The sequence below is a fragment of the Poecilia latipinna genome, unplaced genomic scaffold (genome assembly GCF_001443285.1).
Source record: "Poecilia latipinna isolate Pla-1442-1.1 unplaced genomic scaffold, P_latipinna-1.0 Scaffold686, whole genome shotgun sequence".
Taxonomy (NCBI): domain Eukaryota; kingdom Metazoa; phylum Chordata; class Actinopteri; order Cyprinodontiformes; family Poeciliidae; genus Poecilia; species Poecilia latipinna.
The window spans coordinates 333,253-344,870 of NW_015113302.1; the positions used below are offsets into that span (position 1 = coordinate 333,253).

Genomic DNA, 11,618 nt, shown 5'->3' on the forward strand with positions numbered 1-11,618 from the left:
GAAAATTAAAACCCATTTTGTCCCTATTCTCAAGAATCACTGAAGTCAGAATTTTATTAGTCTATTTCCTTTTTCTTCTTAATAGTGTCTCTCTTGCATATAGCAAACTGTGTGTGTGTTTTTTTTTGTCTCCTCCTCTTGTTAGTTTTTCTCTATGGGTGTGTCCAGTGTGTTCACGGTCCTGCTGTGTGGTAATACCACGTTCTCCTGGGCTGTAGCTTTTGTGTCGGCCACCATGGGTCTCACTACATTCAGTCACAGGTACTGGCTCACACGTTATCCCACAATGCCTGTCATTCTGCCTTGCAGTCCTGTGTTTTTGTACTTTGAATATTTTACTTATTTCCTCTTATCCCACCACAAAACATGCAATATCTCGTGTCTCTCATGGCAATTTTTTTTTTTAAACTTATGTTTTCAGTTTAAAGTACAGAATGATGTGGTTGGTGCACAGCTTAGCAGAGGTAATTTTGGCAGTTCTCAGCTCCTGTTTGGCATGCACTTTTAAATTTCATTTCAAGCTCTTCTGTTCAAAATGTACCTACCTGCTGAAACAGGCAATGAGCATTTCTAACCTTATGTAATCCGGCTGTTGTTTTAGTTAACAATATCAAAAATTACATGAATAATTCATATTGAGCACATTATTACATGCAGATTAAAACACCTTTGAGTGACTAGTGTGAGTTCGCCGTTCTCTGACACGATTTGTGAGCACCAGGGTACGTTGTTGAACTCTAAAGCCTGTATATGAGAAAATCTGTTTTTCCTGACGTAAATTATTTCACTGCTGATTCGGAGGAAAGCAAGGAAATAGAATAGCAAGTTTCAAAGCTGTTTACCTGAAATTGAAAAATGTTGTCATTTAACATTAGTTCTCTGAATAGACATTAATAATACTCAAACATTTTACTGCCTCATCCCTTATTGACTGTGTACTTGGAAGATTGAATAATAATATAATTATCTCCTCTCATTGGCAAAATCAAAGCATTTTTCTTTTTTTTTTTACATTTCTTGGACTGATGTTAAAAAACAAAACATTTCTCTTACAGCGGGGTTTCTTTAAATGTTCAAGATCTCGCTCCTTCTTGTGCCGGAGCTCTATTTGGTGAGTAAAACATTCAGAGTTTTAATGAAAAGAGCTTTAACTCTAAATATTAATGTTTTTTTTTATAGTATAAATGTTAATAGTTGTGTCCACCTCTACAGGAATCATGAATACATGCGGGGCATTCTCAGGTGAGTTTCTCTTTAGTTAAGAAATCTCTTTATGATAAATATTTAAGCAGTAGAAGCTGGAACTCCATAAATGATAACTGGTTCCCTTTTACTAAATTCAAAGTTTGCGATGATGTGTGGCTGTCAGGTTTGCTGGCTCCCATGATCCATGCATATTTCATCAAGAGAGCATATTAAAGCCAGTGAATCAAACAGTCAGCAGAGAATGACAGCCCGGTGTCTGTAAAGACAAATAGTCCTGTGACATTTTTCTTCATGTACAGAGCCTAGTAAAAGTGTATCTGCTGGACTTTCCCATATTTTGTCATGCTACAACCATTCATTCAGTGTATTCTGTTGAGATTTTGCAATTTTGCACTCACAGTAGTGCATAATTGTAAAGCAGAAAGAGATGGGTGTAGTTTTCAAAATGTACAAATAGTAACATGAAAAGTCTGACTTGAACTTGGATTCAAGCCAGACTTTTTAGCTGACCGAATGGTAACTGTTCTCGTTCTGTGCAGGAGTCCTGATGGTGTACTTCTCGGGGTATCTCATTGAGGCCACAGGCTCGTGGGCATCAGTGTTTGCCCTCATCACCACAGTCAACCTGATGGGCCTCTTCACCTTCCTGGCATTTGCCGAGGCTCGCAGAGTCGACATCGACTCCGGCAGGGTCCGCCACCATAGCATCCACATCTAAGTCGTTGATGGAACGAGTGCGTTATTCCCTATTAAAATGTTACTGTGGTTAATCTATAGGCAGATTATCCACATTGGATTATTATCCAATAGATGATGAGTGGCATCTTGCACAGTTGAGACGGGAGAAATGGTTGTTTATCTCTGCGTTTACTAGAGGTCTTTAAGGCTACTGAAAAGCACACAGCAGAGCATTGTTACTGAGAAACTCTAATTGGGGTTCAGAAGGAGGGGAGCCCTGTCCGTTCAGAAAAAAATGTAGGAGAGTATACTTGCACTACGTCCAGGTTACAGCTGGTGAAGTGGTTAAACATTTGAGAGGAAACTGTTTACATTTGTAATGCATTACAGGCCACATCGGAAGTGGAAAAGCTGCAGAGATTGTTTTGTGAAAGCTGTTGCTAAGTGCTGGGTACTGCAGAGGGAACTCAGTGGTGGAGGTGTTAGCTTGAGGTGCTGTCTGGCTGTGACAGACAAAGCTGGACTTCTTCTTACCTTGTAGGTGACCCAAGGAGAGTCCGAACTATACCTGGAGCATTTTACTCGAAAGCCCCATAAACTTATCACTGAGATAAATATCCTAGTGACATCTCATTAAGCGCCCGCTAATGACTCTGGCGGACACCCTTAATGTTGTGTACAATTTACCTTCAGCGGACCTTGTGTTTGCAGTTACAGGCTCGTCCTATTAGTTTTCAATGGGGGTCAGAAAGCTTTAGGGCTTAGCTTTAGCTGAGTGCTTTCTCTCTGATAGATGTATTAAATACAGTAATGCAATTTGTGAGACCAAAGGTTAATAGTAAATTATTATTTTTTTCTATGTTACAGCGTCTAATAAAATCTCATTAAATTATTTTTGAGCAATTTCATATTTATATGGTTTTGAAATATTTTTTCTTTGAAGAGAAATTAATGTGAAAGAGGGAAAAAAAATATGAAAGGACAAATGGAAAAGATGAGACCTGATATTGTGTGTGAGTGTGTGTGTGCTAATCTTATCTTGTTCTTCCTCTAAAAATAAATGTTTTTATGTCTGGCACACATGTTTATCAGAAAGATATCCAGATTTTAATTTCCCACTTTGTTACTGAAATCTTAAACTGTAAATGATCACAGTGGGAGTGGGGAACCTGGATTATTTCTTCATTGTCTCATTGGACCAGTGTTTGTTTTCTACACTTCACATAATGAAAATTACCGCAGATAAAAGGGTTGAAGGGATTTATTAAGGCTACAGATTTAACAACAACAACAAAAAAAGGCAATTACGGATATATCAACAAATACCAGCTAAGTCTAAGTGTTAAAGCGGTGGCCTTCAGAACACAGTTTTCATGTGAAATGCATTATGCTCATTTACTTTTTATGCATTTATTATTTTGTGCCTCATTTAAGCAACAAAGGATTTGGAGTTTTGGTTGTTAATAAAGTTGTAGGAACTTTGTTGTTATGTTTTTGTGCGAGTTGTTTATGTGAATACAAAGCAATGGCAGGTGTTTTTTGTTTCTTTTTTTGCATCTTCTAGTGCTAATTTAGTTTTGGAAATGTTCACTGCATTTCATTAAATTATGTTTTGCTATTTAGATAAAAAAAAATACACAATTGCAGAAAGTGTTTTCTTTTTTTCTGTGTATTTTCAGAATTAATTTAGTTTCCTATTGACATAAACTGATGAACCACAAGTTTAAAACTGTCCTCTCTGTGTGTCGGCTTAGTTCAGAGTTTCACTAAATAAAAATGTTGATTCTCCATAGATTGCGTCATATATTGCTTGCCAAAAGCCATTGTAATTTTAATACAGTCTTAAACAGTAGTTCAGGCTTTCTGAAGAGATGTATTTATTTTTCTAAGCCTTTTGGCTCTAATCCATGTGTAAGCTGTGAAAATTATTCTTTTCATCCATTGTTTAAGTCAGGCCACATGCAGCTTTTCTTTTGACTCATGATTTGTGAGCAATTCTCACAAAAATCTTTAAGATTTATATTTTCTCAAAGTAAAAAAAAAAAAAAATTCCCATTTCATCATTGGCCCTCTTGCTTTTTCTGTCCTATATTTGTCTACTAATCACTGAGGCATAAAAACATTGATGATACATGTACATACATATTGCAAAAAGTATACTTACTCTCAATGTCTGCTCAACCATGCCTCCTCTCATGATTTCCATTTAAAAAGTTAATTTACTTAAATGACAGTACCGTACAGAATAATTTGATTTGTTTTCCAGCTTTTAGCCAGGTGGAGCAAATATTTCCTCCTGCCTTTTCAGATGTGGATTATGTAAAGCTACCTTTATCTTTTATGTTTTTGTCAATATGTTGACAGTTTTCAAGAAATTAACTTTGGCATATTTTAAGTGACATATTCACATGCTGTCCTAAAAAAAGTCAGACTTAAGATAAGAAATATGTTAAAACAAAATATGCTGTTTAAAAAAAGTTTTTAGTTTTGAATAAAAATGCAGTTTGTTGGCATAAATGGAATTTTCCAGTATTCTTAGTTATATCATTCGTGTTTTGTCTCTGTGTATTTTCTGTGTAGCTCCACAGAGAGGCAGCATAGTACAAGCAATGACAAAGTCCATGTTACCCGTCAACACATTCCTAGAATGAAACCCTTAAGTGATGAATCATAAGTTTTAAGAATACCTTATAGTGTGCAGAAATTATTTAAAAAAAAATATCTCCTGCGTCAAGGAACATGTCATGTAACTACTTCTGTGACAAAACAAACAAACAAACAAAAAACCGTACTATTTTATTGCGCTAAGCACCTGAAAGTTGCTTCAGTCCTGTATTGAATCCGGATCAGCTGCTGAACAGGTTCTGGTGCCGGGCCGTCATGTTCACACTAGCAGCTCACTACACGCCCAAATCCCGAGTGCGGGCCTGCGGGACGTATGCGGTGGCACCATATGGCAGGATGCTGTGTGCCATGTTGGCTAGCTGGCACTACCCACGTGTGAATGGCCAGACGCTAGTCAACCGAACCTACTCCTCCTCATGGGACCCAACGGCTTGGGTAACCATGGCGACGGGTGGCTTGTGCGGCTGCCGCGTGGCAATGAAAAGGAAAGAAGAAGGGAATGGCAGGGTGAGAGGGGGGTTTGGGGGGAGGTCACAAGTGAATGAAAGTAACAAGTCATTTAGAAGTCAGTGGGGTGGTGAAGTAAATTTAGGGTTTGATGTACAGTTTGTAAAAAAAAAAAAAAAAAAGGTGGGGATGGTCAGTCACTCAGACAGAAAATGGCGTTGTAAAATAAGACATAATCATGATGAGTGGCCCACTATTTAATTAGCAGAAATTAAACACGAAGAGGGAGACTAGAAGACCGAGGCAATTAAACCCTCCCCCAACTTGTTGGCTAGTTAGAGTAACCTAGTAAATGCTGGGCTGGCAGAGAGCTAGAGATACATTTAAATGAAATAGCCCCATTAATTAGTAATTAACATCAAGTTAATGACATTTCACTGTGTTGCCATTTCATCCTATGTCCTTCCTCTGAGGTGGAGGGGCTGTCTCTCCAGTCCCTGATCGGAAAGCTAATTAGAGCAAAGCTAAACTGCTGTATAGGACTACCTTATAATATAGAGGCTGGTCATTGTGTGAGCAGCATTAATCGCTTTGTAGTAATAGATAAGCAGGCTTTATAAGTCTGACATAAAGGTTTTACATGTTAATTGCATGGTGAATGCAAGCAAGCTAACGTTTCCCCAGCTGACTTGGAAACACTTTAAACATTTCACCCCCTTTTTAGACGTCACATAATCTGTTTTAGGGTTGGAAAAACTCAAACAATGTGGAAAGTGTACAAAACAGAAATAAAACACAATTGGCCTATTAAGTGGATTGCAGTTTTTTTCTTTGGTGATGGTGGTTGAGGGAGGTATATGAAACGAAGAGAAATTTTTTAGACACAGCTACTAAAACCGGAAGGCAACACAATAATGTCACCATCTTGAAGCTGTTACTTCGTATGACCGCGGACAGAAAAGTCGTTTTGTTCTTGAGAAAAAAACAAAACAATCATACATCCAAACATCTTGCATTTACGAGAAGCAACACCCCAAAGCTGAGGTAAGAGCATGCAACAGAGTTCATAGCCAGACCACCAAGGCAACTACAAGTGTTGTTTACGAGGACAGACATGCTTTTTTAAAATTAGCCGTAGCAGCACAGTTTTGTTTCTGTATTAAGTCCACATAATATGTGCATCTTTAGCTAAAACTGAACTGACATTTAAGGACCAAACAACATCTTTTGAAAAACTAGCTGCAGACAAAAAAAAAAAAAAAAAAAAAACAAAAAAGTGTTTAAGTGACTTAATAGATGGTGCCCCATGAACAGCATTTTGACAGTTTAATTGGTGTAAAGACAGCCTCTCAAGTAAACCACAGACTGATTATGTGGAGAAAAGTGAGACATGACGAGCTCCTGCATGGCTCCTTAATTTAAAGTATTTTGTCACAGTTTGGAGAAATGGCAGGGCTGACGCCTGTGGCTATCAGTCATAATGTAGGGTTTATTGCGTCAAATTAGATTTTGTCAAGTGATCATTTTTCCCTGTGGTGAATTACAGGCAGAATGGACACAGGCAGAATGCTTGAATTTCTGTAAGATGCCAGTTGCTGATCAATATGTAAGTCTTTCCTGTATGATCAAAAATTCCAGATGGAGAGTTAGTCTCTACATTTTCTGGTGTGGACATTGGACTGCAACGTCGGTGTTCCTATCACAACACCATCATTTCTTTCAGCAAGCTCTTGCGTTTTTCTGCTTCATTCATTTTAATATTTTCTGAACTCCAGTGATTGAATACAATTATTGTGAGCTACAAGGAAAAAGTTGTAAAGAAATATATATATATATATATATATATATATATATATATATATATATATATATATATATATATATATATATATATATATATATATATATATATATATATGCCCTTTAAAACACTTTGTTACATGAACATGAGAGAGTTGGCTTGTGTTGAATGTAATTCAGCATTTTTTTTACGGTCTGACTGAAGTGAAATCAAGAGATGGGAATGTTCTTTTGTTTCTGGTCCTCCCACCCCCTGAGCTGGAATCAGCATGCTGACATGGCTAATATTGCATGATTTGTCTGTGGTCATGAGTATTATTGCTGCAAAGAAAAATAAAACATGAAGTTAATATTCAGCACACAGCAGTGTTTTTGTCATGAACAAAACAGTTTGGAATATTATTCGGAGGGTAATTTTCAGCAATGTCTGCTTCAAGCTTCCACTCTTCACTACGGCTTTCAGGTGTTTTCTCTTTAGCCCCTATCACTGCCTCTGTTGACCGTCTTTTCTTTGTTTTCCTCTTTTGTTCTTGTCTTCGTCTCTTCCTGTAAACCAACTTCTGATAGATAATTGACCCCTAAAGCGATCTCCTGATGCCTGAGCACACTCACTATTTTAACTCACCACCACAAACACACTCACAAGCAAATATGTTGATTTTTGTCAATTAAAGCCCCTTCAGCTGTTTGCCTCTTGCCAGACATATGGCCCGTGTTAAATCTAAAGAGCAAGTGGGGCCACCATTGAAAGGGGCATCATTTTAATGGAACCCTAAGGGACAAGACCCACACCTGTGTAATAATAGAGTAAACCATGAGCACTGCATTGGCCAGATGAGGACATTGTTGGTGGGGGCAGGGGGGCATCCCAATTCAGTTAAAGTATTTACTGCATACAACAAACTCTAAAACTGCTTTTTTTTTATATTACGTTAACCATTTGGAAACTTTTTTTTTTTTCTTCTGTTTCCTCAGCCCCAACAGGAGACAGACAGCTCAGGCAGGTTTTCAGCTTTATATCTGCTAAGCCAGAAAAAAAACAAAAAAAAACAAAGACACAAGTTCGATTTGAAACTCTCCCCTGCAGCACCGACATGATATGTTTCCCATTTTTATTAACAAAATAAAAAGAGTTGTGTGGTTTACAGGTGCAGTAACAAATGCTTAGAAACATAGTTTTAGAAAACAACATGGTGTATCAGCTCTTGGCAGTGAATGGCAGAAGCTTAATGCAAGGAGAAGGCATAGAAAACATCACTGGAAAATTTAGCAAACATTTTTAAGTTGAATTTTTATTTTACACTGCTTCCTTTTCTCTTTTAATTTACCCGGCAACTGGAATGATTTCTAATTCCTTTTAATTGTTTGCTTTTTTTTTTTTTTCAATCTGACCCAGAGTGGACAACCCATAGATAGATGATTTAGTGAGATGAAATGAGAATTATCAAGAATTTCACACGAAGCAGAGGCCGGCACTCTGAGGAAGCTGCCAGTTTGGCGAAGAAATTTACAATTGGCTATTGAAAATAGTGCTGGCTGATTTGCTTATTGATGGGTTGCAATAGACTTAAATTACAAGTGTAAATTTCAGATAGATGCAAAATATGAATTAAGAAATGCATATCAATTTTAGTGCATGATGAGAAACAAAAGATCTTTGGATTGACTCAAAAGCCAGTCTAATTTATGTTTCGTCAATTATTGCAATGCATTTATTGTGCTATATATATTCATTCTACATTGTTTAGTTTCTCTTCAGGATCAGATAATAATAATTAAATTGCCCATTAAAATAAATGTTGATTTTGGATTCCTGGTGCTCAATTTAGCACATTTACTATAAGTAGAATTTATATAGTTAACAGTATGTAAAGTTACGGGAGAATATGGATTCTTCTTTGCATGAAATTAACTTAACAATATATTTATATTTTTTCGTCTGTAGCCTTAGTAATTCATTCACTGATCATGTGGGCTCTCTACAAGTCCTTTTTAAAAAAAAATGTTTCAAAAATACAAAATAAGGTGTTAATGAATTTTTAAAAAATGCGTTAACTCAAGAAAGTTTTATTTATCGTGTCCGCCATGTCCCAGCAATCTGCAGCATTCTGTTTGTGCATGCACATGAGGAGGTTAAATACCCCACCCGTGTCACTGCCTCAGCACCTCTCCATTCATCTGCTCCAGCTCTCCCCAGCCTCACACCGCTCACATCTCCAACACCACCAGATCTTCCCCCTTTTTTTCCCCTCACTCGCTCTTTACTAAAGTTTGGCCGTCAATCAGCAGTGGCCTCAGGCAACGGGCACTGATGAAAAGACCCCTGAGAGAAGGAGACCCAAATTAGATTTCAATAAGGATGTTGAATATTCATGTCAGGGAAACATCTAAAGGTAAATGCTTTTTGATCTCCTCACACAAATATCACTTGTGTGCATTCCCAGGTCCTGGTGCTCTGGTTCTGCAGCGCTTACTCTCTCCCCCCTCCCCATCAGCCCGGTCCGGCCCTGGCCCCGGCCTCGGCTCTGTCTCGCTCCTCGGGGGATGCGGTGGAATAATGATGATCGAGCTACAAAGGAGGAAAAAGAGCCATAATGAATGTTTATACCAAAGGGACCCAATAGAAAGGGCATCCGTACTAAGTATTCAGTAATTAGTATTTAGCTGAAGTTGATCATTGAGTGCATGCATGCAAACACACGCGGACTTTGTGAACAAGTATTGAGAGCAGAACTACTGAGGTGGAATCATTTATTGTGGGAACCTCCCTTGACAGCACAAGTCATAACATGGTTTCATTCCTCCTGTCAACATGTTTACTTTATTTGTATAATTGACTCACTTTGGGGCTTTCGATCCCAAAATGTCAACAGCATTCAGAGCAACACGAATTCACCTGCGCTCCATGTAGAATTACAATTATCACCTTAACACGATAGAGGTAAATACGTCTCTTAACATCAGTCCTTAAGTTGTCTTTTCGTCTTGCCTTAATGCACCGTTTGCTTGTAAGTTGTACTTGCACGGAGCGCTAAAAGGGGGCCAGCATCCTCCCAATACCCCGAAGAAATCGCCATCACTTCCATCAGTGCTTAGATAGAAATGTGCGACAGTGCTGGATGTGTGGGGACTGCCTCAGGCTCTTCTCCCCCATAGAGAGTCCACTCCACTCGGGAGCATGCCATGAAAAGAGTTCTGAAATGAGACCAAAGGATAGAAACACCATCTCTTCTTGATGCAGGGTAGGACCGGCTATTAGCCCGTGTCAACCCTTATCATGAATAATGCGTCAAAAGTGTTGGTGATAGCTGCAAACGAGCCACTGCGGCACATGATGCGGAATGACAACCCAACTTCATTCAGAGAGAACACTAAGACATGTATTCTCATCTTCCATTATACTTTTCGCTTATTCTTCCCCCCACCCCACTCCTCCACTCTGTGTTCTTCTCAACCTCCCCCGCCCCTTCCTTACAACATGATGGTCAGTCTATTGCCAGGCAATCTGGTCTGTGATGTTGTTCACACCTCCGTTGAGCCAAAAGAAGAAGAAGAAAAAAAAAATCTATGACAAGATATGATGACTTACCCAGGTGGTGTATTTCACTGGTCTCTTGGTCTTATGGGTGAGGACAGCCAACCAAGGTGTGTGCGTGCATGCGTGTGTGTGTATGGCTACAGTATTTGATGGTGTGTTTACCCGGGGCCCTGTGCTGCGCTGCTGTGATGCTGAGTGTCACCGTGGTCTGGCCTGAGCCCTGCAGCCAGAGAAACCAGCTGTGAAGCTGACAGGTTTGTCTTCTGCACTCACCTACTACACTCTTTCCTCGCTTTCACACACACACACACAAAAACACACACTGACGTTCATATAATGAAGCACATACACAAACACAAAAAAACGCTCACTCTTTCATGGCCTGAGGTTTAAGTACACATGCACTCACAACTCATCCTCCCCCCCCCCAACATCCACACATATCCACAGACAATCACACAAGCTGCAGGCAGCCTCTCTCATGCCAGCTACAAACACACTGCAAAAGGAATACGCTCACAGAGTTCTGCTGTATAGTGGCTATGCTCACTCAACACATCCTCGCAATTTGATCAAAATGAGCAAGCACGAAACGGTTCTTAAACATAATATCTTCCTTCAATGTTTTTCATCATGTAGGCGGCATACCTCACAATAGTTTATCTCTGTGGAACTTATTAAGCTGTTAACACGAAAGCTCAGAGATTCAGCATCGCTAAATAGATTTTACTGAAGAATCAAAAGATTTTTCACTATAAGAAGACCAAAAGCAAATGAGATCTCATTAATTAAATTACCAATAAATCTGATGCAAATAATAAACACAATATTGCTGAAATATTGCAGTGATGATAATTGTTGCAATAGTTTATTTTTCTCAGCCCTCTGTCTCTTATCTATCATTATGATGCTTTTAACTCTGTGGTGAAAGAACATCTTGAGCTGAACAATTGGTGTAATCGTTTACTGCAGGGGAACTCAATTCAACATGCTGAATATCTTATTGACTTTTTGACTGGTCTCTATACAGCAGTAAACTAATATTGCATTTCAAACAGACCTTTGCAATATTATTATTGCCAACACTAATACAGTGATAATGTTTGTGTTATATTGTGCAGCTGTCCCGTAAACTCTGGTTAAAATTAGCGCTCACAGCCCTGTTTCTTCAAGAGAACAGTGACATGTAAAAAATGTCATATTTTTTGTTTTTCTCTCTACGTTGACATACCTCAGATATTTTTATTAGGGTTTTATTTGATATCTCATGGTTTTTTAAAATGTGTATTTAAATTCAACCCCCTTTTCTCTAGTAACCCTAAAT

General features: G+C 38.5%; 1 protein-coding gene across 1 annotated transcript in view; it reads left to right on the forward strand.

The window, feature by feature from the left end:
- The window catches only part of slc17a9b (solute carrier family 17 member 9b), a 16,125-nt gene extending 12,520 nt beyond the window's left edge, over positions 1 to 3,605 (forward strand). Inside the window, exons 10-13 of the mRNA XM_015044690.1 lie at positions 146 to 261; positions 1,056 to 1,111; positions 1,213 to 1,242; positions 1,746 to 3,605. Coding sequence (XP_014900176.1) covers positions 146 to 261; positions 1,056 to 1,111; positions 1,213 to 1,242; positions 1,746 to 1,924 — 381 coding nt within the window. The 3' untranslated portion in view covers positions 1,925 to 3,605. The remainder of the gene's footprint in view (positions 1 to 145; positions 262 to 1,055; positions 1,112 to 1,212; positions 1,243 to 1,745) is intronic.
- Positions 3,606 to 11,618: the final 8,013 nt, after the last annotated feature.